Source organism: Oncorhynchus clarkii, chromosome 26 (genome assembly GCF_045791955.1).
Source record: "Oncorhynchus clarkii lewisi isolate Uvic-CL-2024 chromosome 26, UVic_Ocla_1.0, whole genome shotgun sequence".
Taxonomy (NCBI): Eukaryota; Metazoa; Chordata; class Actinopteri; order Salmoniformes; family Salmonidae; genus Oncorhynchus; species Oncorhynchus clarkii.
Window position 1 is genome coordinate 32,713,952 of NC_092172.1, and position 27,306 is coordinate 32,741,257.

The 27,306-nt window shown below is 46.0% G+C and overlaps 1 protein-coding gene across 1 annotated transcript in view; it reads right to left on the reverse strand.

The window, feature by feature from the left end:
- LOC139384974 (serine incorporator 4) overlaps nucleotides 1-27,306 on the reverse strand; it is a 43,860-nt gene continuing 16,554 nt past the window's right edge. The window contains exons 5-12 of the mRNA XM_071129933.1: nucleotides 26,861-26,954; nucleotides 19,410-19,621; nucleotides 18,728-18,823; nucleotides 4,851-4,977; nucleotides 4,326-4,398; nucleotides 3,886-3,925; nucleotides 3,184-3,334; nucleotides 1-2,458 (exon numbers count right to left, since the gene is read on the reverse strand). Coding sequence (XP_070986034.1) covers nucleotides 2,245-2,458; nucleotides 3,184-3,334; nucleotides 3,886-3,925; nucleotides 4,326-4,398; nucleotides 4,851-4,977; nucleotides 18,728-18,823; nucleotides 19,410-19,621; nucleotides 26,861-26,954 — 1,007 coding nt within the window. The 3' untranslated portion in view covers nucleotides 1-2,244. The remainder of the gene's footprint in view (nucleotides 2,459-3,183; nucleotides 3,335-3,885; nucleotides 3,926-4,325; nucleotides 4,399-4,850; nucleotides 4,978-18,727; nucleotides 18,824-19,409; nucleotides 19,622-26,860; nucleotides 26,955-27,306) is intronic.

Below are 27,306 nucleotides of genomic sequence, written 5' to 3' on the forward strand. Positions count from 1 at the left end.
CACATTGACTTTTTATTTTTTGTACGTGAAACCTTTTCACACGCAACAACTGTAGTTTAGATATTTGAATTTGAATGAGCGTGTGTAGCCTATTCTGTTCAGTCAGAATGTGATTCGTATTATCCAGCAACTTTCTGAGTTGGAAAAGGAGTGTGTGTGTGTGTGCGTGCATATGTCTACACTTTGTGTAGCCATTAGCAATGATGGTAATAATAAACGTCTTCTGGTAGAGATAGAAAGGCTTTTCCCAAAACCTTCTCAATTAAATGTTAACTACAAAGTAGCCTATAACCTGGCAGAATGATATGATTATTTGCATCAATCCAGTGGCCATTTGTTTAGCAAATTCTGCAATCATATGAGCACCACATAAACACCACTAACCAAACAGTCTCTTGCTGGTGCACAGTTGCATTAAAGGGTAACTACACCCAAAAATCTAAATTGTTTTCTATTTTTCACAGACCTCAAAAGTGGTGCCCTGATGTGGTTCAAGCATTGTTGTGGACTTGGAACATCCATTTTTGTTGTTATGTGTAAAAAAAAAATGTTTTAAAAGGTGTGATTTCTGAGAGCGAAAACCTGAAAAATACAAAAGGGAGAAAATTGAATTTGGGAAACTAATTGGAATCCAATGTGATTTTAGGGGTTGTTCGCTTACAAAAATATCACACTTTAATCAACAGAAGCTGTGTTTCAATACAAAATGTATTTACAAAAATAACTTCACACACCTGCTATCATAGTAACATGAAATGAGCTAAAAAAGGACCTAAATGCAGTATCGTACACAAAGGTTTTACAGAGTCAAATTATTGGTCATTAACTGTGGAGAAGTCTTCACAGAAACGTGGCTCTCGATCCTCAATGGTTCTTCTAAAACACGGGTGCATTCATTAGTGCACTCCGTAGCGAAGCATTTTGAAATGTGAATACCAAACAAGCGTTTCATATTGGAAAATTCCAGGTAGGTCTCTTCCCGTTTCGGCACATTTGTTTCCATTCTGTTCCTAGCAAATACACCCCAGATCACAGAGAGCCCCTTTAAACCAGACATGTCAGGGTCTTGTAGCTGGGGTTTCTTGTAAAACTTAACTTCCAAAACAATTTTACCACATTTTCCTTTCAAAAACCAATTTAGAAATGGATACACCACTCCCACGATGTTAAAAAGGCATTGCGAAATAAATAATTGGTATAAGAGTATTTGGTAACATTTTACTTAAAGCCGACAGATATAATGCATTGAAAGACTTGTCATGAACATATATGAACCCCTTATAATGTGTTGTAATCAACTCATAATGATCCTGACTATATAAGCCATTAGGTCCGTTGGAAATTTGCTCGGCCAACATAAAACAGTATAGGCCTTATTGTAAGGCATTATAAAGGCTCATACATGCTTATAACAAGTAATATAGCATTATACCTGTTGGCGAAAGTGTTAAGTAATATTTTATTTTATCATTCACATTAGCTCCACACCAGAGCGAACATATTCAAACAGTATGAACACACTAATGTGCAAAATGTTCATGTAAACCTTCGAAATGGTGTGAAATGTTCAGGTAAACCTTCAGTTGTTGAAACCACTGAGAAAAATAATGATCCTACTGACAACTCTACCCCCGGTTGTAATTTAAATGGTACACAGTCCTTACTATAATAAATAAAATATTCAAAAAGAGTAACAAGTCAGCCAACATTTCCCTACAGCTCCCCTCGTAAGCCAGTCAAGAGCTCATCCTTTTTGTTCCCTTTTGGCAGTCTCAGCATAGTAGTCCATAGTGGTTCTAGCCTGGTTAAACCAGACTGAATACTTCACTTACCGAGTGAAACAATAGTGAAATGTTGTGAAATCAGTTTGGATGGCAGGATGTAGTGATTGTGTATAGGGTCTTTGTTCCTGTTTCAGAGCACAGTCTGGTTACTCCCTTGGTCTATGTTTGGAGGTTCAGGTGGTCTGTGTGAGGAACATCAGATTCATTCATTAATCCTCTGGTTAGTCTGTTAGTCTGTCCTTCTAGCTGGAGTGAGTCTCAATGACCCATGACCTCTCATCTCTGTCCCCTGACATCCGACTTCAATATGGGAGACTGGTGGAGGGTTCAAGGGGATATCATCAAAACCATCCTCCACCTTCCGGGTACCACAGCGGGGGAAATTGTCCATCTTCTCCTGCTAGCTGTCCTATCCTGTTCTCCACCCCCAGAAGCCAGACTCTGGCCCAAAGTTCACAGGTCAGACGCTGACACTGACGTGACTGGAGGAGTTGGCTGAGCGGCGTTTAATGCGGGAACGTCGCGGGCGGTGCGAGTCGGAGCCGCAGTGGCAGAGTGGGCTCAGCAGCAGCCAGAGGTAGAGTACCACGCATGCCCAACACGATGACATTTTCACCCAGAACGTGGACCAGCTGCCGTGGGTGAACGTGGTCTCCAGCACCGCTGACTCATAGCTGGAGGTGGCGGAAGGAAAGGTGGGAGAGGAATTTTGATTAGCACGGCAATGGAGGTACAATGGCACAATATAGCTGCTGTGTACAACCAGGTAACGAATGAGGTGAGTCAACAAGAATCTTACCCACAATTAAGGGAACTAAAATGTGTTTTTTTCCCTTGTTCTAGCAACTTACCCAAATGTTCTGTTTCCCTTTCTAGCTGGAGACTAGCTAGCTATATCACAAATCTCAGTTAAAACCACAACGATGTAATGAACATTCACCAGCAATGATTCAACATCAGCAGCAAGTGAACTAGTTAGATGCAGTCCTCTAGCTACCTAGTTAGCAACGATAGCTAATGTTAGCATACATCGCTAACTAGCTATGCCGAAAATGTTTAACTCATCCCAGCTACTAGTTAGTTGTAGACATTTACTGACAAACTGATGTTGTTACCCTCAGGTGTTTGGGATGCGGTGTGAAACGCTTCAATTTGGAAAAGCAGTGTGACAAATGCGAGCACAATATAGAGGAAAAATGCGCTTACGCGTTGAAGGCTATCATGACTGTTTATGATATCTGTTATATTATGACAGGGTTATATTATGACAGGGTAATGTAGCCCTTATGATTGAGCCATCAAGTGTCTTCATTTTCATGTAACGTCAACATTGAGACAACGTTGTGTTGTGGTTGTGTGTTTGCTGGGGTGTCCAATGCCCAGTGAGTGAGATATTGACCTGAACCAGTTGGTTAGGGTCATCATGACGTAGAGCGAGGCCAGGAAGAAGACGAAGTGGAAGAAGAAGTAGCTGTAAGCCACTCTCTGGTTCTCGTTGTGAATCACCTTCTGGCAGCCCTTGATATCTTCGTCAATCACAAACTCCACCTCTGGAAACACCACAGACCAAACATATAAAGTCAATCACCTGAGGGTGATAAAGAATCGTGCTGCTCTGACAATACCATAGCAGCATATAGAAAACATGCAATTTATCATTCACAGTAATTTTATTTTCCCAGAAGGTGTAAGAATAGTGCTAAATCATATTGATTTTATTTGAATGTCATAACACCAGTCTCAGTATAGGCTAGCCGCTAGTCTGTACATAAATTATTTAGACATATTTTCTATTCTGCAGCCTTAATACTGGCTTATTTATAATATGGAGAAGAATCCGTATTAAGATAATTACGTAACTATATATTTTATGGGTACCTACATAAGGACATAAGGACTTCATTACATAAACATTCATAAGCACTACATTAACATTCATGCTTATGTCAACAACCGCAACTTTAAAGGAAGTTTTTCGCCAACATAAATGTACTGCTTATTTTTGTTTTATGTATGTTTCATGAATGTGTTACGAAGTCCTTATTCAGGTACCCTTCAAATAAAGTGTTGCTGAGAATTTATTGACATGTAGGCTACCAACCTTCCTCTTTGTCAGGGCAGCAGAAGCAGCATGTGGCTTTCTAGGAAAACGGAGAGAGAGAGAGAGATTCCAGGAGTTGTATCAAACTGCTAGAGGTAAGCAGAGCTCAGGATGCCCATACATTCTCCACACGTATGGAGCGTGGAAACATGCCGCTCACACATCACAAATTAATACCAAGATCAGTGAAGGCTGCTGAGGGGGGACGGCTCATAATAATGTCCGGAACGGAGCGAATGGAATGGCATCGTATTTGATACCATTCCATCTATTCCACTCCAACTATTACTACGAGCCCATCCTCCCCAATTAAAGTGCCACGAACCCACTGAGAACAAGATGTATGCAGAGCCACAGGAACACAGAGTTGATCCTCCATTATCCATGTTGGCAGTGAATGATCCTTGACAGTAATATTTTTATATGAATTCGTACTTTACCTGGAACTCATAGCGGTAAACTTTAATCATCCAGAAAGGGCCAAAAACCTCTGCCAGGTAGGATGCTTCGTTACTGAAAATATAGCATTGTTTGGATAAGCAACTGAAGTAAACTAATATTAGGACAAGCAATGTATTTTTTTCAAACAGAAACAAAAAATAACCTCAAAATTGCACTCCATTTGTTACATAGAAAGTTAGTAAGTAATTAGCCTAAATAAGTCAATAAGTAAAGTACTTGGGTCTCTATTCAGTCTGTATCGATGAAGTGTTACAGATTGCGCAATATAAATGTAAAGGTATTTTCTGATTGAGCCAACACATGCAGTGTTTACAGTGAATGCAGTCTCCACTAACGCAGGACAATTGTCTTTAAATTTCAATCACGCTGTAACACTGACCTTCAGCGATTCGGATTGAATAGAGCTCTTATTGTTTGATCACTGTGTAGAGAGACTGTACATATGATTCAATGGGACAACTGTTGACATTCATTACACACTCCTCCAGTGACTTGCCACTCACCATGCGAAGAGCACACAGCAGTACATGATGGCAGCTCCTATAATGGCCACCGCGTTGGTCTCCTTCTGGATGCCATCCTGACCCACACTGGGGTAACATACTGTCATATTCACCCCATGGTACACCACTGGGACAACAGAGAGAGGGAGCAGAGCAAAGAAAGTTTCATCCTCTGTTTCCAGCTTTTCTTTAGTAACCGTGAACTGTGTGGTTTTACTGAGGGAATAAAGAAAAGTGTGTTTCTCCCTGTCTGTATGACCCTATAGTAGTGTGTGGTTCTCCCTGTCTGTATGACCCTATAGTAGTGTCTGGTTCTCCCTGTCTGTTTGACCCTATATTAGTGTGTGGTTCTCTATCAGTGGAGGCTCCTCAGAGGAGGAAGGGGAGGACCATCCTCCTCGGTGAAATTTCATTAAAATAAAAATAGTGAAACACTAAAAAAGAAAGCTTTTGTCTTCTGTGTATATTGACCTCAATACAAAACCTAGGAGGCACGTAGGGCCTCACCCCCTTCAATAGACCTGCATGGTAATTTTGACCACTTCCAGAGGACGACCTCCAACCAATCAACATTGATAAGTATGAACTGACATGTTGTCATCCAATCATAGGATTAGGATCAGATGAAACGAGTGTTGTATTGGGCTTGTGCCACAAAGCATTAGGGTGGGAATCTATGTGTTGAGGAGCTTGGTGACATTATTGGAGATTGAAAAGTCATATTTTTCAATTCAAATGAGTTTCTTCAAATTACAGGACATGGAGGAGGTAGATTGTTTTCTTGGTTTTAGAACATCATTTTTGTGTCCAGTTAGTGCAATTTATTTCAATTTTGTTAACTTTTCGATGAAGAACCCCTTAATTCGCTGTGGTACACGGAAAAGGTGCTAATTAAAACCGAGGGTCGACCTCTGCCTGAGATCAGTTTCACGAAGAAGGGTGAAAAGGTGAGGGTGTTCAATACCGATTGGTATCAAAAGTAGAGGTCGACCGATTAATTGGAATGGCCTATTAATTAGGGCCGATTTCAAGTTTTCATAACAATTGGAGATCAGTAATCTTGGAAGCCGATTTTGCAGATTTATTCATTTAAAAAAATATATATAATTTTACACCTTTATTTAACTAGGCAAGTCAGTTAAGAACACATTCTTATTTTCAATGACGGCCTAGAAACGGTGGGTTAACTGCCTTGTTCAGGGGCAGAACGACAGATTTTTACCTTGTCAGCTCAGGGATTCAATCTTGCAATCTTGTTAACTAGTCCAACGCTCTAACCACCTGCCTCACGAGGAGCCCGCCTGTTACACAAATGCAGTAAGAAGCCAGGGTAAGTTGCTAGCTAGCATTAAACTTAATCAATCATAATCACTAGTTATAACTACACATGGTTGATGATATTACTAGTTTATCTAGCGTGTCCTGCGTTGCATATAATCGATGCAGTGCGCATTCGCTAAAAAGGACTGTCTTTGCTCCCATGTGTACCTAACCATAAACACCAATGCCATTCTTAAAATCAATACACAGAAGTATATATTTTTAAACCTGCATATTTAGCTAAAAGAAATCCAGGTTAGCAGGCAATATTAACCAGGTGAAATTGTGTCACTTCTCTTGCGTTCATTGCATATGCAACAGTTTGGGCCGCCTGGCTCATTGCGAACTAATTTGGCAGAATTTTACGTAATTATGACATAACATTGAAGGTTGTGCAATGTAACAGGAATATTTAGACTGATGGATGCCACCCGTTCGATAATATACTGAACGGTTCCATATTTCACTGAATGAATAAACTTCTTGTTTTCGAGATGATAGTTTCCGGATTCGACCATATTAATGACCTAAGGCTCGCATTTCTGTGTGTTATTTTGTTATAATTAAGTCTATGATTTGATAGAGCAGTCTGACTGAGAGATGGTAGGCACCAGCAGGCTCATAAGCATTCATTCAAACAGCACTTTCGTGCGTTTTGCCAGCAGCTCTGCTGTTTATGACTTCAAGCCTATCAACTCCCGAGATTAGGCTGGTGTAACGATGTGATGTGAAATGGCTAGCTAGTTAGCTGGGTGCGCACTAATAGCGTTTCAAACGTCACTTGCTCTGAGACTTGGAGTAGTTGTTCCCCTTGCTCTGCATGGGTAACGCTGCTTCGAGGGTGGCTGTTGTCGTTGTGTTCCTGGTTCGAGCCCAGGTAGGAGCGAGGACAGGGACGGAAGCTATACTGTTACACTGGCAATACTAAAGTGCCTATAAGAACATCCAATAGTCAAAGGTATATGAAATACAAATGGTATAGAGAGAAATAGTCCTGTAATTCCTATAATAACTAAAACCTAAAACTTCTTACCTGGGAATATTGAAGACTCATGTTAAAAGGAACCACCCGCTTTCATATGTTCTCATGTTCTGAGCAAGGAACTGAAACGTTAGCTTTCTTACATGGCACATATTGCACTTTTACTTTCTTCTCCAACACTTTGTTTTTGCATTATTTAAACCAAATTGAACATGTTTCATTATTTATTTGAGGCAAAATTGATTTTATTGATTATTATATTAAAATAAGTGTTAATTCAGTATTGTTGTAATTGTCATTATTACAAATACATTTTAAAATCTGCCGATTAATCTGTATCGGCTTTTTTTGTCCTCCAATAATCGGTCTGGTATCGACGTTGAAAAATCATAATCGGTCGACCTCTAATCAAAAGTATAGCTGGATAACAGGATCTTTCATTAAGCCACCTGTATTTCTGGCCTTGCCTGCTTTTTGTAAAGTCTGAGCCTTGGCTGAAAGGTGGGTACAGTGACCTGAAGAACATTGATCGTTAAGCTAAACTGCAAAATAAAAAGCAGGGAGCGTATAAATGTCCACATCAGATTCAAGCTTCTGCCAAAAAGTCGCATCGATCACGGCGGATGTCTGGATATTCTAACTGCGCAACAACGAGAAAGAAGAAACAGGGATGTTCTCAAGCGACTTATCAACACCACTGCATTTTTCGCCATGCAATAATTGGCTTTTAGAGTACACGACGAGAGGGAAAGTTCCGCTAACAAGTGCAACTACAGCGGTAAGTGGAAACCCTACTTGCAGTGGTAATTGCACGTTACGATGCTTTACTTGCTGAACATATGGAACTTTCTACTTTTTTTCTGGGATGTTCTGAATGATTTGATAGCTTCCATCGTGTCATCCATTAAAAGTTAGATGAAAGAGAGTTTGACACAGATCATTTTCGAGCGCGCTTAAGTAGGGTTTCCACTTTGCTCCGGTATTTATTTAGCAAAGATAACACACAATCACTCCAGACAGACACAAGCAAAAACTCATGACATAAATGTTGCAGCAGCCTAGGCTACACCTAAACTGACAGATCTGACATGCCGTATGGGATGAAAACGAGACCATTTTGCAGTCGGATTAACTGTAGGCTACTAATAATAGGTGCTGCATATAGCCTATGCACCCTGCTCATCTGGTTTAGGTAAATAATTGGTCATGTTATGTATTTATAGTCCATTTGTGTGTCAGGAGAAAATGTGAATGTGATCAAATTTGGTTTATATTCCAAATTGGGCTGGCAAAGCTGCCTATACGTTTTCGATCCAAAATTATTACAACATAATAGTGATGACAGACGTGAGTCATAACGCAAACATGCGTAACGCAAACTCAGCTCTGTGAGTTCTGTCTATCAGTTGTCTGGGTAGAGGAAATCCCCCTCATAATCTAGTCTAAATATAATTCATTGAACAAGTATAAGGTTGCTGCAGTTTGACATAAAAAAAAAATAACATGTGACCTGATTAGGAAAAACTGGTGTCACGACTTCCGCAGAAGTTGGTCCTTCTCCTTGTTCGGGCGGCGTTCAGCGGTCGAAGTCACCGACCTTCTAGCCATCGCTGATCCGCTTTTCATTTTCTATTGGTTTTGTCTTGTCTTCCATCACACCTGGTTCCAATTCCATCAATTACATGTTGTATTTAACCCTTTGTTCCCCCTTGTTGGTAATTGTTTCTTGTAGTGCTTTAGCATGGTATGCTGGTATTTACCGGGTTTTGTTTGACCCATTTATTGTATTGTTCTGTTGACAGGTGGTTTATGGATATTAAAGGACACTGTTGTAAATCAGTTTTTGTTCTCCTGCGCCTGACTTCTCTGCCGCCAGTATGCACCTCACTACAGAATTACCGACCAAAACTATGGAGTCAGCAGGAGCAGGTACCCCGGGTATATGGGTGGAGGAGCGCGTCCGGGAGCACGCAGCAATGCTCCACCATCTTGGCACCACCATTGATCGTGTTGTCCAGACAATGGACCGCTGGGAGAGACAGGGAGTTCTTCCAGCGCCTCCACCAGCACAACCAAGGTCTCCCCTAAACGCCCCTCTTCCTCCTGGTCCCAGTGGGATTCGTGACTCCCTGCCCCAGGAATACGACGGAAAGGCTGCGAACTGCCAGGGGTTCCTTCTACAACTGGACCTATACCTGGGCACCGTCCACCCGGCTCAATCGGGCCGTGAGAGGGTGTCCGCCTTCGTCTCGTGCCTCACCTGGAAAGCCCTGGAGTGGGCCAACGCCATGTGGAGAGAGGGAGATGCGGCATGGGACCAGTTTGAGGAGGTCACCTGCCGTTTCCGGGCAGTCTTCGACAACCCGCCCGAGGGTAGAGAGGCGGGTGAACGCCTCTTCCATCTGAGGCAGGAGACGAGGAGCACCCAGGAGTTCGCCCTGGAGTTTAGGACCCTGGCTGCCGGCGCGGGATGGAACGACAGGGCCCAGATCGACCATGACCGCTGCAGTCTGCGTGAGGACGTCCGTCGGGAGATGGCCTGCAGAGACACCACCCTCACGTTTGACCAGCTGGTGGACCTGTCCATCCAGCTGGACAACCTACTGGCTACCCGCGGACGTTCAGATCGGGGTCTGGTGGTTCCATCCTCCCGCACCCCCGCTCCGATACCCATGGAGCTGGGAGGGGCGGTGCGCAGGGAGACCGGAGGGGGTTCCAGCTCGTCGGTGCCGGGTTGGTTCCTCTGGGGATCGAGGCAGCAGGCAGGGCGCTCTGGCGCCAACCCAGGTGAGCCGGCACCATTCTCACCAAGAGCCCTCTGTTGCACATATGTTTGTGTGTCACTTTCCCTGAGTTTTCCCCGTATTCCCAGCATAAGGCGCTTGTCGATTCAGGCGCGGCTGGGAATTTTATTGATAGAGCGTTAGCCCATAGTTTAGGGATCCCCATTGTTCCCGTGGCTGTGCCCTTCCCCTTTAACGCCTTAGTCGACCATTAGGGTCAGGGTTGATTAGGGAGGTCACCGCTCCTTTGAGCATGGTGACGCAGGGGGGTCACAAGGAGAGAATTGGTCTCTTCCTCATTGACTCTCCTGCGTTTCCTGTGGTGCTGGGCCTACCTTGGTTAGCTTGTCATAACCCCACTGTTTCTTGGCCACAGAGGGCTCTCACGGGGTGGTAGCGAGAGTGCTCAGGTAGGTGTTTAGGGGTTTCCGTTAGTGCTACTACGGTGGAGAGTCCAGACCAGGTCTCCACCATGCGCATTCCCCCTGAATATGCCGATTTGGCTCTCGCCTTCTCCAAAAAGAAGGCGACTCAATTACCACCTCATCGACGGGGCGATTGTGCGATATATCTCCTGGTAGAAGCTGCACTTCCCAGGAGTCACGTGTATCCCATCTCACAGGCGGAGACGGAGGCTATGGAAACATATATCTCCAACCTGGTTCGTATCCGGGAGGGAGACGAGTGGAAGACGGCTTTCAGTACCACCTCAGGGCTCTATGAGTACCTTGTCATGCCGTACGGGTTGATGAATGCGCCATCAGTCTTCCAAGCCTTTGTAGACTAGATTTTCAGGGACCTGCACGGGAAGGGTGTAGTGGTGTATATAGATTACATTCTAATATACTCCGCTACACGCGCCAAGCATGTGTCCCTGGTACGCAGGGTGCTTGGTCGCCTGTTGGAGCATGACCTGAACGTCAAGGCTGAGAAATGCCTATTCTTCCAATGATCCGTCTCCTTCCTAGGGTATCGCATTTCCACCTCAGGGGTGGGGATGGAGAGTGACAGCATTTCATCCGTGTGTAATTGGCCGACTCCCACCACGGTAAAGGAGGTGCAGCGGTTCTTAGGGTTTGCCAACTACTACCGGAGGTTTATCCAAGGTTTTGGTCAGGTAGCGGCTCCCATTACCTCACTGCTGAAGGGGGGTCCGGTACGCTTGCAGTGGTCGGCTGAGGGCTCTGTTTACCTCGGCTCCCGTGCTGGCCCATCCGGATCCCTCTTTGGCAGGTGGCCGCGTCCGAGGCTGGGATAGGAGCTGTGCTCTCTCAGCACTCGGGTACGCCACCGAAGCTCCGCCCGTGCCTTTTTCTCGAAGAAGCTCAGCCCGGGGGAGCGAAATTATGACATGGGGGCCGGGAGCTGTTGGCTGTCGTCAAGGCCTTGAAGGTGTGGAGACATTGGCTTGAGGGTGTTAGACACCCTTTTCTCATCTGGACTGACCACCGCAATCTGGAGTACATCCGGGCAGCAAGGAGACTGAACCCTCGCCAGGCAAGGTGGGCCATGTTTTTACCCGTTTTGTGTTCACCCTTTCCTACAGACCAGGCTCTCGGAACGTGAAGGCAGACGCATTGTCCCGGCTGTATGACACAGAGGAGCGGCCCATGGATCCCACTCCCATACTCCCTGCCTGGTGGCGCCGGTAGCGTGGGAGCTGGACACGGACATTGAGCAGGCGTTACGTGCAGAGCCCGCTCCCGTCCAGTGTCCCGCTGGGCGTCTGTACGTCATGTAACACCGCGATCCTGGTCATTGTGGATCGTTTCTCTAAGTCCTGTCGTCTCCTCCCTCTGGCCGGTCTCCCTACGGCCCTACAGACTGCGGAGGCCTTGTTTACACACGTCTTCCGGCACTAATCCCCGAGCTGACATGGTACAAATCTGTCGTTCTGCCCCTAAACAGGCAGTTAACCCACTGTTCCTAGGCCGTCATTGAAAATAAGAATTTGTTCTTAACTGATTTGCCTAGTTAAATAAAGGTCAAATAAAACTAAAACTACGGGGTGCCTGAAGATATAGTGTCTGATTGGGGTCCCCAGTTCACGACTAGGGTCTGGAAGGCGTTCATGGAACGTCTGGGGGTCTCGATCAGTACTTCAGGGTTTCACCCCGAGAGTAATGGGCAGGTGGAGAGAGTGAACCAGGATGTGGGCAGGTTTCTGCGGTCCTATTGCCAGGACCGGCCAGGGGAGTGGGCAGCATTCGTGCCCTGGGCCGAGATTACACAGAACTCGCTTCGCCACTCATCCACTAACCTCTCTCCCTTTCAGTGCGTACTGGGGTACCAGCCGGTTCTGGCACCTTGGCATCAGAGTCAGACCGAGGTTCCTGCGGTGGATGACTGGTTCAGGCGCGCGGAAGAGACATGGGAAGCTGTCCGTGTTCACCTTCAGCAGGCCGTGACGCGCCAAAAGGTGAACGCAGATCGCCACCACAGTGAGGACTGGCTCTCGACCCGAAACCTGCCCCTCCGCCTGCCCTGCCTGGAAGCTGGGTCCGCGGTTTGTGGGGCCATTTAAAGTCCTGAGGAGGGTGAACGAGGTTTGTTATAGGTTACAGCTTCCACCCGATTACCGTATTAACCCCTCGTTCCATGTGTGTCTCCTCAGGCTGGTGGTGGCTGGCCTGCTCCAGGAGTCTGAGGTGCGGGAGGTTCCTCCACCCCCTCTAGACATCGGGGGGCCCCGGCGTACTCCGTTCGCTCCATACTGGATTCGAGGCGTCGGGCGAGGGGCCTTCAGTATCTCGTGGAGTGGGAGGGGACATGTTGGACCCTTCAATGCAGCAGGAGTTCCACCGTCTTCGTCCGGGTCGCCCTGTGCCTCGACCTCTGGGTCGTCCCCGAGGCCGGTGTCGAGGCGCTGCTGGAGCCGCGTCAAGGGGGGGAGTACTGTCACGACTTCCGCCGAAGTTGGTCCCTCTCCTTGTTCGGGCAGCGTTCGGCGGTCGAAGTCACCGACCTTCTAGCCATCGCTGATCCACTTTTCATTTTCTATTGTTTTTGTCTTGTCTTCCATCACACCTGGTTCCAATTCCATCAATTACATGTTGTGTATTTAACCCTCTGTTCCCCTTCATGTCCTTGTCGGTAATTGTTTCTTGTAGTGCTTGTGCACGGTATGCTGGTATTTACTGGGTTTTGTTTGACCCATTTATTGTGTTCTGTTGACGGTGGTTTATGGATATTAAAGGACACTGTTGTAAATCAGTTTTCGTTCTCCTGCGCCTGACTTCTCTGCCGCCAGTACGCACCTCACTACAACTGGTCCCATCATAGCCCTTATAAAACCATTTTACAGCTGAATAATCACTGTCATAACTTTATAGGGTCCAGAGTTTTCCTGGTTAGGTTAACAGACAAGGAAAAACTCTGGGTCCCAGGGGATAAATTGAATGTTTCCTTTCCAAGCACTGTGAGTACCCCTATCAATTTTCTGTCATTACTGTATGTAGAGTCAATCACACATACACACAAACAATCACATTATTACACATCAATGATTTTACTGCTTGCTTGGACTAACTCCTTCTTAGCTCTCTTGTCTAACTGCATTGTGTTGTGTTATTGTTTTTTGTCTTTCTAGTCAAATCATGTCCTGAAGTCAAGCCTCTGAACACCTCAACTCATGCCTCATACCCTCATTCAATCACTACTGTGATCCCTTTCCAACACTGTGTAAGTAGCCCTCTCATTTCCATTCTCCATAATATTGTACTATAAATGTCTTTATTAAATGCTTTAGGTTAACATAATTACTCTTTGACCATTTTTGAAACACACTTTGACGTCTCTGCGTTCCGCACCTATACCATGGGTCTCCCATCCTCTTCCATTTTTCAAGTCACCAGCCTCCACTGTTCTCTATAATCGTCTGGGGCTGTACTCACCTCAGAGTATGAGTGCTGATCTAGGATCAGGTCCCCCCTGTCCATATCTTTTTCATTATGATCTAAAATACAAAACTGATCGTAGATCAGCACTCCTTCTCTAAGATGATAAATTAATACGGGCTCTGATTCAGAATGTCAGATTACGGAGGCCCGGTGTTGTATAGTTGTTTTGATATTTCTGAGGATCCCCATTAGCTGAGGCAACAGCTAATCTTCCTGGGGTCCAAACAGGATTAAAACAATTACATCACAACCAAACCTAACAGCCTACACCCTTAACAACACAATACATCATTCAATATATTATTACTCTAATATTACAGATTTATAACATGTACAATACTACAATACAATAATAGCCAAGGCAGGACAAGAAAACATCCCTGGAGGTAAGTAAGTGCAATAATAACAAAATACTTGAGGCAAAGAAAACAATGTCCGGTCAAGTCTATCCCTGGGACAATTGGAACAATAAAGGTAGAGGGGCCGCTGAGTCTCTGGCTGTGCGTAAGACTAAACAGACTGTCAAACATTGGTTATTTTGTGTGAGATGCAAACTAACACTATTACTGTGTTATGATAGGCATATCTGTGTGTGTGTGTTTGTCTCTCTGTGTGTGTGTGTGTGTGTGTGTGTGTGTGTGTGTGTGTGTGTGTGTGTGTGTGTGTGTGGGGTGTGTGTCTCTCGCTCTGTGTCTTTCTCTCTCTCTCGGTCTCTCTCTGTTTCTGTGTCTCCCTCCCCCAGGTGGCCATAGCTGTGGATTCCAGAGTGGATTCCTGTGTGTTGTGACCAAGAGAACAGATGCCTTGGGTTCAGTGAAAACAATTACAGGTTTGCTTACTGTACACACACACACCAGGCCGAGCCCACTGCAGGGGAGAGGGGACCTGTCCTGCTCCCAGTGTTGTGTGTTTTCAGTCCCACTCCAGACTAATTCCTCCACATAGAAACACAGGGATGTGTGTCTGTGTGCCTGTGTGCTTGATGAGGTCACCCAGCAGACTGAGCCAGAGGGAAACTGAACAGGCAAACATGACTGAACAGGACAGGAGGGAGGACCACTCTCTTGCGTCCCAAATGGCACCCTATTCCCTTTATAGTGCACTACTTCTGAACAGGGCCCACACATATACATGCATGCGTACACACACACACACACACACACACACACACACACACACTCCAGTGAAAATGACTATTTAAAACACTATCCTTACTGGGGATGTTTAGTGTGAGTGTATGTGTTGAACAGATGTTTTTATACACGGTGCTGATTTCCTCAACAAGTTGCAGCATTGCCCTGTACTGCCCCGGGACAGCACGTACCCTTGCCTCCACGCAAAACAACTAGCTGGTACAAAGAATGTACAAATCAGAATGGGTGGAACAGACATTCCTTTTCAAAACAATGTTATGTACATGTCAACTCAAAGCAATATCACGTTGCAATGTCACAACAAATCACCGTTATATGATAGAAGCATGGCTTGTGAGAAGGAGAGAGGGAGAAAGATACATAGTTATATAGAGAGAAAGGAAGAGAGAATGTTTAAAAAGAGAAAGGTGAGAGGGAGAGGAAATAGCTGGATGTCTGAAGGGACTCATAAATCCAGAAAGAGAGGAATGAGAAAGATGACTGTTGGACTCCCTGGGGGTTGTGTTTGGAGACTCAGTCGGGGGCTGGAGGAGGTTGTGAAAGACCAGGGGGAATTAGCAGAGGCAGGTGGAAGCATAGGAGTCAGAAACAATATTTGCAAAATGTACCGTACGGCATCATAAAGCAATCTGAATTGGAATGAAAGTTTGAGGGGCCAGGCTGTTTGGAGTAGTAGGTGGCTGGGGGAGGATGGGGAAGGTTGCAAGAGATAAGGGGCAATTGGGGGAGGCAGTTTGGAATGGCAGTGAGCTGGTGGAGAGGTCAGGTAGGTAGAGTACAGTTACTGTGCTGCTCCATTACTCATCTGACTTAACGCACTGACATCCACATCCATCCGTTCACATGGAGTTATTGAATTAAGCGCGTGTAAGTAAGAGGGGAGCTTGACTGATGACGGTATCGGTGGGAGCCACAGGTCGGTTCCATCTGAATCTCATACCTTATGAATCACAGCTTGAGACTAGATTGGATACAGATTCAGAAACACTGGGTTGGTGTATTGGATGCATCACGAGAAAATGTACACGGCTTCAGAGGGGTCACAGTGCCCCTCTCACTGTGGGGAACCTCTGGCCTGGTGAAGCTGACAGGAGCTCTACGACTAAAAAAATAGACCCCCTACTTTATCATCCCAGTAATTCTTCTTTCTCTTATCTGAGCAGACCAGAAACCTTTCAATATACAGTATACATTCAAACAATACTTTAGAAGCATTTAAATATAATACATTGGAAGGTTGTGCAGGACCATGGTAGATGAAGGAACCAATCTTTTCAGACTGTTAGAGTATTTATCTGGTCAGTAAGGCAGGGTATTATGTCTGCTGTTTGTAACACTTTGTTATATGAGAAAATGTGATTGTATTATACATTGTGGACGAAAAGAGATCCTAATCAAATCTCTCACCCTGTCTCCTGGTATTTTGTGTTGAAACTCCTTTACTTTATCACCACAGTAATGGCAGGTTGATCAAGTATTTGACATGGTGAACTTTACCCAGTTACAGTATGCACAATTAACATAACCATTAAAACACAATCAAAAATGATATTTGATTGATAGGTTGATTGATTATTTTATCCCATTTGACGTTTTGAAATGTTACCTGATCATGTCAGAGTAACTGTTCAGTAAAACCTTTTAAATGCTTTCAGAATAACGTTGGACTATTTAATACTGTAGCCACTAGTTTCCATTGAAAAAATGACTGACTGACTGAGACAGACAGATACAGACAGACGGACAGGGACTACTTGTTCACCAAGACAAGGCGTGTAAGAGTGTGTAATGATACTGTCAGGCAGCATTACTGTGTTATGTTGTCATTAGATCCATCAGGAATGCCAAAAAGCCTCTTCACCTCCCTACAGCATACTGTCTCCACTAAGAACAACATGTAGCAGCACATAGTGTGTGTGATGTACAGAGACCTTGTCTTGGAGTGAATGTGTGCTTGGGCATTGCTGTGATTCAATGTGATTGAGTTGTTTGTGGTGCAGTAGAGGTGACTGAAGTGCACATGATGTCAGAAGTGACTCAGGTGAGTGTGTGTGGTGAGGGGTCGGACAGGATATGATGTGCGCCTGTGTGTGTGTGCCTGCTCACACACGTGCATCCATGCAAGTACAGTTGAAGTCGGAAGTTTACATACACTTAGGTTGGAGTCATTAAAACTCGTTTTTCAACCACTCCACACATTTCTTGTTAACAAACTAGTTTTGGCAAGTCGGTTAGGACATCTACTTTGGCATGACACAAGTCATTTTTCCAACAATTGTTTAAAGACAGATTATTTAACTTATAATTCACTGTATCACAATTCTAGTGAGTCCGAAGTTTACATACACAAAGTTGACTGTGCTTGGAACATTCCAGAAAATTATGGCTTTAGAAGCTTCTGATAGGCTAATTGACATAAATTGAGTCAATTGGAGGTGTACCTGTGGATTTATTTCAAGGCCTACCTTCAAACTCAGTGCCTCTTTGCTTGACATCATGGGAAAATCAAAAGAAATCAGGCAAAACCTCCCCCATTTTTTTTTTAGACCTCCACAAGTCTGGTTCAACCTTGGGAGCAATTTACAAACGCCTGAAGGTACCATGTTCATCTGTACAAACAATAGTACGCAAGTATAAACACCATGGGATCACGGAGCCGTCATACCGCTCAGGAAGGAGACGCGTTCTGTCTCCTAGAGATTAATGTATTTTGGTGCAAAAAGTACAAATATATCCCACAACAACAGCAAAGGACCTTGTGAAGATGCTGGAGGAAACTGCTCCAAAACCCCCATAAAAAAGCCAGACCACGGTTTGCAACTGCACATGGGGACAAAGATTGTACTTTTTGGAGAAATGTCCTCTGGCCTACTGAAACAAAAATAGAACTGTTTGGCCATAATTACCATCGTTATGTTTGGAGGAAAAAGAGGGAGGCTTGCAAGCTGAAGAACACCATCCCAACCTTGAAGCACGGGGGTGGCAGCATCATGTTGCGTGGTGCTTTGCTGCAGGAGGGACTGGTGCATTTCACAAAATAGATGGCATCATGAGGCAGGAAAATTATGTGGATATATTGAAGCAACATCTCAAGACATCAGTCAGGAAGTTAAAGCTTGGTCGCAAATGGGTCTTCCAAATGGACAATGACCCCAAGCAATCTTCCAAAGTTGTGGCAAAATGGCTTAAGGACCACAAAGTCAAAGTATTGGAGTGGCCATCACAAAGCCCTGACCTGAATCCCATAGAAAATTTGTGGGCAGAACTGAAAAAGCGTGTGCAAGCAAGGAGGCCTACAACCTGACTCAGTTACACCAGCTCTGTCAGCAGGAATGGGCCAGAATTCACCCAACTTATTGTGGAAAGCTTGTGGAAGGCTACCCGAAACGTTTGACTCAAGTTAAGCAATTTAAAGTCAATGCTACCAAATACTAATTGAGTGTATGTAAACTTCTGACCCACTGGGAATGTGATGAAAGAAATAAAAGCTGAAATAAATCATTCTCTACTATTATTCACATTCACATTATTTCACATTCTAAAAATAAAGTGGTGATCCTAACTGACCTAAGACAGGGAAATCTTACTTGGATTAAATGTCAGGAATTGTGGAAAAACTGAGTTTAAATGTATTTGGTTAAGGTGTATGTAAACTTCTGACTTCAACTGTATGTATGCGTGTGTGTTCCAGTGTTTCCAATGCCCCATTTCCCATAGGGAAGAGGCTAGTGTACCCTACTTTTCTCTGGGGGCCGGCTGGACAGGGCAGACAAGGTGAGGTACATGACGTAGCAGCTGATGATGGAAGCCTGCAGGAGCCCTGAACGAGGCTGTTCTGTAGACAGAGAGCGAGAGGAGAGCTTGAGAACTAAGAACACACACACACAAATGGACAAACACACACACAAAGTGGGAGGCCAGGTCGAGAAATCGGCATGACATTCAATACATGGTAAAAACATCCTGGTAAAACCCTGGCATGTATAGACAGAGGTCCCCTAACACAGTTATGTCTGAACAATGATGGAGAGATGACAGGTTAGATTATATGGCATCATCCACACATGGATGTTGGCTCAGCCTGAGATGGAGTAAGTGTTCCCTGCTAAGTACCTGGAGGACAGACACACTGCCTGTTTCACATTGGTGGTGGTCTTCCAGGCTGCTGTCAGCTTTAAGCGCTTACTGGATGACACCATGGGTCTGTGTCTGTACTAACCCTTTACGGGGCTAAAAGACATCCTGATGAAATAATACCATGTGTGTGTTCACGTGCGTGTGTGCGTCCATTCGAGAGAAAGGGAGTGTGTGTGTATGTGTATGCCATGTGCATTAGTGTGTCCACATCTTTGTGTGTGTTTGTACACGCATATATGTGTGTGAGAGAGAGCCAGAATGTGTGTGTGCGTGCGACTGCTCACTCTGCTGTACACAGGGCGTGACGGCGATGAAGGACATGATGCCACACAGGGTCAGGTTGGTCCACAGCAGGACCTTGTTGGACTGGCAGGCGGTGGGGTGGGTGTAGTACTTATACATGAAGGTGAAGGCCATGGTGGCGATGCTGTAGAAGAACAGGGTGGCACACATCACCGCCAGGTACCAGCGCTTGTCCTCTGCCGCTCCTGTTAACCTGAGAGGAGAATCCAGAAATACACACATCACCATCAACCAGAAGGGAGAATCCAGAAATACACACATCACCATCAACCTGAGAGGACAATCCAGAAATACACACATCACCATCAACCTGAAGGGAGAATCCAGAAATACACACATCACCATCAACCAGAGAGGAGAATCCAGAAATACACACATCACCATCAACCAGAGAGGACAATCCAGAAATACACACATCACCATCAACCAGAAGGGAGAATCCAGAAATACACACATCACCATCAACCAGAAGGGAGAATCCAGAAATACACACATCACCATCAACCAGAAAGGAGAATCCAGAAATACACACAATCACCATCAACCTGAGAGGAGAATCCAGAAATACACACATCACCATCAACCTGAAGGGAGAATCCAGAAATACACACATCACCATCAACCTGAGAGGACAATCAAGAAATACACACATCACCGTCAACCTGAGAGGAGAATCCAGAAATACACACATCACCATCAACCTGAAGGGAGAATCCAGAAATACACACATCACCATCAACCTGAGAGGACAATCCAGAAATACACACATCACCATTAACCAGAGAGGATAATCCAGAAATACACACATCACCATCAACCTGAGAGGAGAATCTAGAAATACACACATCACCATCAACCAGAGAGGATAATCCAGAAATACACACATCACCATCAACCTGAGAGGAGAATCCAGAAATACACACATTACTGTTAACCTGAGAGGAGAATCCAGAAATACACACATCACCATTAACCAGAGAGGATAATCCAGAAATACACACATCACCATCAACCTGAGAAGAGAATCTAGAAATACACACATCACCATCAACCAGAGAGGAGAATCCAGAAATACACACATTGATATGTAACTGAGTAACCTAGGGTGGTCTAGCGGTCTAAGCCGCTGCCTCCGGAACACAAATACCGCCCCAGATTTCAACGCACTAGCCAAAGCAGTGTTCTAGCCAATTGCTCAATAAAAACCATGGTCTTGGTTAAGCAAGGGTCATAGTTACGCAGGGTGACTTGAGTGCCCAATGCTTGCTCTGGTGCAGCCAACATACTATAAAACCTAATAACATCATATTAATTGTAGAGTCGTGCAGTTGACTGATGAAAGGTTTATGACACTTAAATACATAAACACATACCCACCAGCAACCTTCACTACCATCATAAAGTGCTCATTCAATTGGCTCATGACAGATTGATGGATATTAAATGGATATTAAAATTGTTGTTTAAAATAACATTACGTTGGTAAATTGAAATAACATCTGGATGCCCATTGCCTAATGGGAAATTTGACAGATCCTCTCTCCTCTCTTCCCCATCCTCTCCTCTCCTCTATTCCCTCTCCTCTGTTCCCTCTCCTCTCTTCTCTCCTATATTTCCTCTCCTCTGTTCCCTCTCCTCTCCTCTATTCCCTCTCCTCTGTTCCCTCTCTCCTCTCCTCTATTCCCTCTCCTCTGTTCCCTCTCCTCTCCTCTATTCCCTCTCCTCTATTCCCTCTCCTCTCTTCTCCTCTCCTCTCCTCTGTTCCCTCTCTTCTCCTCTTCTTTCCTCTATTCCCTCTCCTCTCTCCTATATTCCCTCTCCTCTCCTCTATTCCCTCTCCTCTATTCCCTCTCCTCTCTCCTATATTCCCTCTCCTCTCCTATATTCCCTCTCCTCTGTTCCCTCTCTCCTCTCCTCTATTCCCTCTCCTCTCCTCTATTCCCTCTCCTCTGTTCCCTCTCGCCTCTCCTCTATTCCCTCTCCTCTGTTCCCTCTCTCCTCTCCTCTATTCCCTCTCCTCTGTTCCCTCTCCTCTCCTCTATTCCCTCTCCTCTATTCCCTCTCCTCTCTTCTCCTCTCCTCTCCTCTGTTCCCTCTCTTCTCCTCTTCTTTCCTCTATTCCCTCTCCTCTCTCCTATATTCCCTCTCCTCTCCTCTATTCCCTCTCCTCTATTCCCTCTCCTCTCTCCTATATTCCCTCTCCTCTCCTATATTCCCTCTCCTCTGTTCCCTCTCTCCTCTCCTCTATTCCCTCTCCTCTCCTCTATTCCCTCTCCTCTGTTCCCTCTCGCCTCTCCTCTATTCCCTCTCCTCTGTTCCCTCTCCTCTCCTCTATTCCCTCTCCTCTCTTCCCTCTCTCCTCTCCTCTATTCCCTCTCATCTGTTCCCTCTCATCTCTCCTCTCCTCTATTCCCTCCTCTATTCCCTCTCCTCTCTTCCCTCTCCTCCCTCTCCTCTCTTCCCTCTCCTCTCCTCTCCTCCCTCTCCTCTCCTCTCCTCTCCTCTATTCCCTCTCCTCTGTTCCCTCTCTTCTCCTCTTCTTTCCTATATTCCCTCTCCTCTATTCCCTCTCCTCTCTCCTATATTCCCTCTCCTCTCTTCTCTCCTATATTCCCTCTCCTCTCCTCTATTCCCTCTCCTCTGTTCCCTCTCTCCTCTCCTCTATTCCCTCTCCTCTGTTCCCTCTCTCCTCTCCTCTATCCCCTCTCTTCTGTTCCCTCTCCTCTCTCCTCTCCTATATTCCCTCTCCTCTGTTCCCTCTCCTCTCTCCTCTCCTATATTCCCTCTCCTCTGTTCCCTCTCCTCTCTCCTCTCCTCTCTCCTCTCCTCTATTCCCTCTCTCCTCTCCTCTATTCCCTCTCCTCTGTTCCCTCTTCTCTCTCCTCTCCTCTATTCCCTCTCCTCTATTCCCGCTCCTCTGTTCCCTCTCCTCTCCTCTATTCCCTCTCCTCTGTTCCCTCTCCTCGCTCCTCTCCTCGCTCCTCTCCTCTATTCCCTCTCCTCTATTCCCTCTCCTCTGTTCCCTCTCTCCTCTCCTCTCCTCTATTCCCTCTCCTCTGTTCCCTCTCCTCGCTCCTCTCCTCTATTCCCTCTCCTCTGTTCCCTCTCTCCTCTCCTCTATTCCCTCTCCCCTGTTCCCTCTCCTCTCTCCTTTCCTCTATTCCCTCTCTTCTCTTCCCTCACTTCGACTCTCCTTTCCTCTATTCCCTCTCCTCTGTTCCCTCTCCTCTCTCCTCTATTCCCTCTCCTCTGTTCCCTCTCCTCTCCTATTCCCTCTCCTCTGTTCCCTCTCCTCTCTATTCTCCTCTATTCACTCTCCTCTGTTCCCTCTCCGTTCTCCTCTCCTCTATTCCCTCTCTTCTCTTCCCTCACTTCGACTCTCCTTTCCTCTATTCCCTCTCCTCTGTTCCCTCTCCCCTCTCCTCTCCTCTATTCCCTCTCCTCTGTTCCCTCTCCTCTCTCCTATTCCCTCTCCTCTCTCTCCTCTCTCCTATTCCCTCTCCTCTGTTCCCTCTCCTCTCTCTTCTCCTCTATTCCCTCTCCTCTCTCCTCTCCTCTATTCCCTCTCCTCTCTTCCCTCTCTTCCCCTTTCTCTCCATTCCCCTTTTCTGAAACTCAATCTTTTTCCACTCAAAAACCCAGCATCCCTGACCTGCACACCCTGAGAGAGACAGACTCAACAGACAGGGCAGCTGGTTTAGGTCATTGACAGGGCAGCTGGTTTAGGTCAGTGACAGAGCAGCTGGTTTAGGTCATTAACAGGGCAGCTGGTTTAGATCATTAACAGGGCAGCTGGTTTAGATCATTGACAGGACAGCTGGTTTAGGTCAGTGACAGGGCAGCTGGTTTAGGTCAGTGATAGGGCAGCTGGTTTAGGACAGTGACAGGCCAGCTGGTTTAGGACAGTGACAGGCCAGCTGGTTTAGGTCAGTGACAGGGCAGCTGGTTTAGGTCATTAACAGGGCAGCTGGTTTAGGTCATTGACAGGGCAGCTGGTTTAGGTCAGTGACAGGACAGCTGGTTTAGGTCAGTGACAGGACAGCTGGTTTAAGTCAGTGATAGGACAGCTGGTTTAGGTCAGTGATAGGGCAGCTGGTTTAGGTCAGTGACAGGACAGCTGGTTTAGGTCAGTGATAGGACAGCTGGTTTAGGTCAGTGACAGGACAGCTGGTTTAAGTCAGTGATAGGACAGCTGGTTTAGGTCAGTGATAGGACAGCTGGTTTAGGTCAGTGATAGGACAGCTGGTTTAGGTCAGTGACAGGACAGCTGGTTTAAGTCAGTGATAGGACAGCTGGTTTAGGTCAGTGATAGGGCAGCTGGTTTAGGTCAGTGACAGGACAGCTGGTTTAGGTCAGTGACAGGACAGCTGGTTTAGGTCAGTGATAGGACAGCTGGTTTAGGTCAGTGACAGGACAGCTGGTTTAGGTCAGTGACAGGACAGCTGGTTTAGGTCAGTGATAGGACAGCTGGTTTAGGTCAGTGACAGGACAGCTGGTTTAGGTCAGTGATAGGACAGCTGGTTTAGGTCAGTGATAGGACAGCTGGTTTAGGTCAGTGACAGGACAGCTGGTTTAGGTCAGTGACAGGACAGCTGGTTTAGGTCAGTGACAGGGCAGCTGGTTTAGGTCAGTGACAGGACAGCTGGTTTAGGTCATTGACAGGGCAGCTGGTTTAGGTCAGTGACAGGACTGCTGGTTTAGGTCAGTGATAGGACTGCTGGTTTAGGTCAGTGACAGGACAGCTGGTTTAGGTCAGTGACAGACAGGGCAGCTGGTTTAGGTCAGTGATAGGGCAGCTGGTTTAGGTCAGTGATAGGACAGCTGGTTTAGGTCAGTGACAGGACAGCTGGTTTAGGTCAGTGATAGGACAGCTGGTTTAGGTCAGTGATAGGGCAGCTGGTTTAGGTCAGTGACAGGACAGCTGGTTTAGGTCAGTGATAGGGCAGCTGGTTTAGGTCAGTGACAGGACAGCTGGTTTAGGTCAGTGATAGGACAGCTGGTTTAGGTCAGTGACAGGGCAGCTGGTTTAGGTCAGTGACAGGACAGCTGGTTTAGGTCAGTGACAGGACAGCTGGTTTAGGTCAGTGATAGGACAGCTGGTTTAGGTCAGTGACAGGACAGCTGGTTTAGCTCATTGACAGGGCAGCTGGTTTAGGTCAGTGACAGGACTGCTGGTTTAGGTCAGTGATAGGGCAGCTGGTTTAGGTCAGTGACAGGGCAGCTGGTTTAGGTCAGTGACAGGACTGCTGGTTTAGGTCGGTGATAGGGCAGCTGGTTTAGGTCAGTGACAGACAGGGCAGCTGGTTTAGGTCAGTGATAGGGCAGCTGGTTTAGGTCAGTGACAGGGCAGCTGGTTTAGGTCAGTGACAGGGCAGCTGGTTTAGGTCAGTGACAGGACTGCTGGTTTAGGTCAGTGACAGACAGGGCAGCTGGTTTAGGTCAGTGACAGACAGGGCAGCTGGTTTAGGTCAGTGACAGGGCAGCTGGTTTAGGTCAGTGACAGGACAGCTGGTTTAGGTCAGTGACAGGACAGCTGGTTTAGGTCAGTGATAGGACAGCTGGTTTAGGTCAGTGACAGGACAGCTGGTTTAGGTCAGTGATAGGACAGCTGGTTTAGGTCAGTGACAGGACAACTGGTTTAGGTCAGTGACAGGGCAGCTGGTTTAGGTCAGTGACAGGACAGCTGGTTTAGGTCAGTGACAGGGCAGCTGGTTTAGGTCAGTGACAGGACAGCTGGTTTAGGTCAGTGATAGGGCAGCTGGTTTAGGTCAGTGACAGGGCAGCTGGTTTAGGTCAGTGATAGGACAGCTGGTTTAGGTCAGTGATAGGGCAGCTGGTTTAGGTCAGTGATAGGACAGCTGGTTTAGGTCAGTGACAGGACAGCTGGTTTAGGTCAGTGATAGGGCAGCTGGTTTAGGTCAGTGACAGGGCAGCTGGTTTAGGTCAGTGACAGAGGGCTCTATTCAGTCTGTATCAGTGAGGCGGTACAGATTGCGCAATAGAAAATGTAAAGATCATTGCCGATTGAGCAGACATATGCAGCACATTTCCCTTAAATTTCAATAACGCTGTAAAGCTGAACTTCCACCATACGAGAGAGAGAGAGAAAAACAGAAAGGGAGAGAGGAGAGAGAAACAGAAAGGGAGAGGGGAGAGAGAAAGAGAGAGAGAAACAGAAAGGGGGCGAGAGAGAGAGTGAAACAGAAAGGGGGCGAGAGAGAGAGAGAAACAGAAAGGGAGAGGGGAGAGAGAAGGAAAGACGGAGGAGAGAGAGCGAGAGAACAAATAAGAGAAGTTGGACAGAGAGATGGGATGGAGGGAGAGATGAAAAAGCTACAGAGAGAGAGAGAGAGGGTAAGAAGTAGTAGTGTTGTTTGAGGCCCTCCCTTTGAGGACAGTTTTTATTAAAACAAGTCTGTTGGATTTATACAGCGATGTTGGAGAGGGGAGGAGAGGTGGAGCAGAGGAGACAGATAGCAGGCCAGTGAGGGACTGAGCAGGGCAGTCAAAGTGATATGCTACATACTCTATGCTACATGTGTAGCACAGGATAATGGTGAGGGGAGGATGGCTTCTAACTATGGCTGGAATAGAGTGAATGGAGTGGTGTCAAACTCATGGAAACCATGTGTTTGACACATTGAATTAATTCCATTCCAGCCATTACTATAAGCCCGTCCTTCCCAATTAAGGTGCCAGTAGCCACCTGTGATGTATAGGAAGTAAAGGATATGTAATTGTGCTGCACCCTTGTGCCCAGACCATGCCTTCTGAACTGCCCCTTAAAGTTGCATTGCATTGAGTTGAATCATGAGTTACAGACGACCCTGAATGGGAGAAATGGAAACCCTAGCCCACTGCAGCAGCTGCAGAGGAGAGGAGCAGCTCCTAGCTGAAACAGATCAGTACAAGGTAACGTCCAGTCAAACTGCAGCTCCTAGCTGAAACAGATCAGTACAGGGTAACGTCCAGTCAAACTGCAGCTCCTAGCTGAAACAGATCAGTACAAGGTAACGTCCAGTCAAACTGCAGCTCCTAGCTGAAACAGATCATTACAGGGTAACGTCCAGTCAAACTGCAGCTCCTAGCTGAAACAGATCAGTACAGGGTAACGTCCAGTCAAACTGCAGCTCCTAGCTGAAACAGATCAGTACAGGGTAACGTCCAGTCAAACTGCAGCTCCTAGCTGAAACAGATCAGTACAGGGTAACGTCCAGTCAAACTGCAGCTCCTAGCTGAAACAGATCAGTACAGGGTAACGTCCAGTCGAACTGCAGCTCCTAGCTGAAACAGATCAGTACAAGGTAACGTCCAGTCAAACTTGCGCTTCTATGGTTGGAGGATGTGGCCTGTCCTTCTCCAGCACAACCCCCCCCCCCCCCCCCCCCCCCACACACACACACAGCTCTCCCTGCTCTCCCTCCCCTCTCACCAGTTCTTGTTCCAGGTGTGGGCAAATGCTGTGATGAGACTGAGTTGGATGAGGATGAAGGCAAATCCTCCCACCACGCCTACGTAGTGCCAGGCTGGGAGAGAGAGAGAGAAATGGAAAGAGAGAGACAGACAGAGAGAAACAAAAAGACAGACAGAAAGAAACAGGTTTGCTGTCTAACTCACTTGATGCAGGCCCATTCTGAATGTGTGTATAGTCCAAATGTACTTTTTAAATTAAATATAGGCATACGTACCAGTCAAAAGTTTGGACACAACACATTCAAGGGTTTTTCTTTATTTTTACTATTTTCTACTTTGTATAATATAGTGAAGACATTAAAATTATGAAATAACACATATGGAATCATGTAGTAACACAAAATAAATGTAAAAAAAAATCTAAATATAATCTCTATTTGAGATTATTCAAAGTAGCCCCCCTTT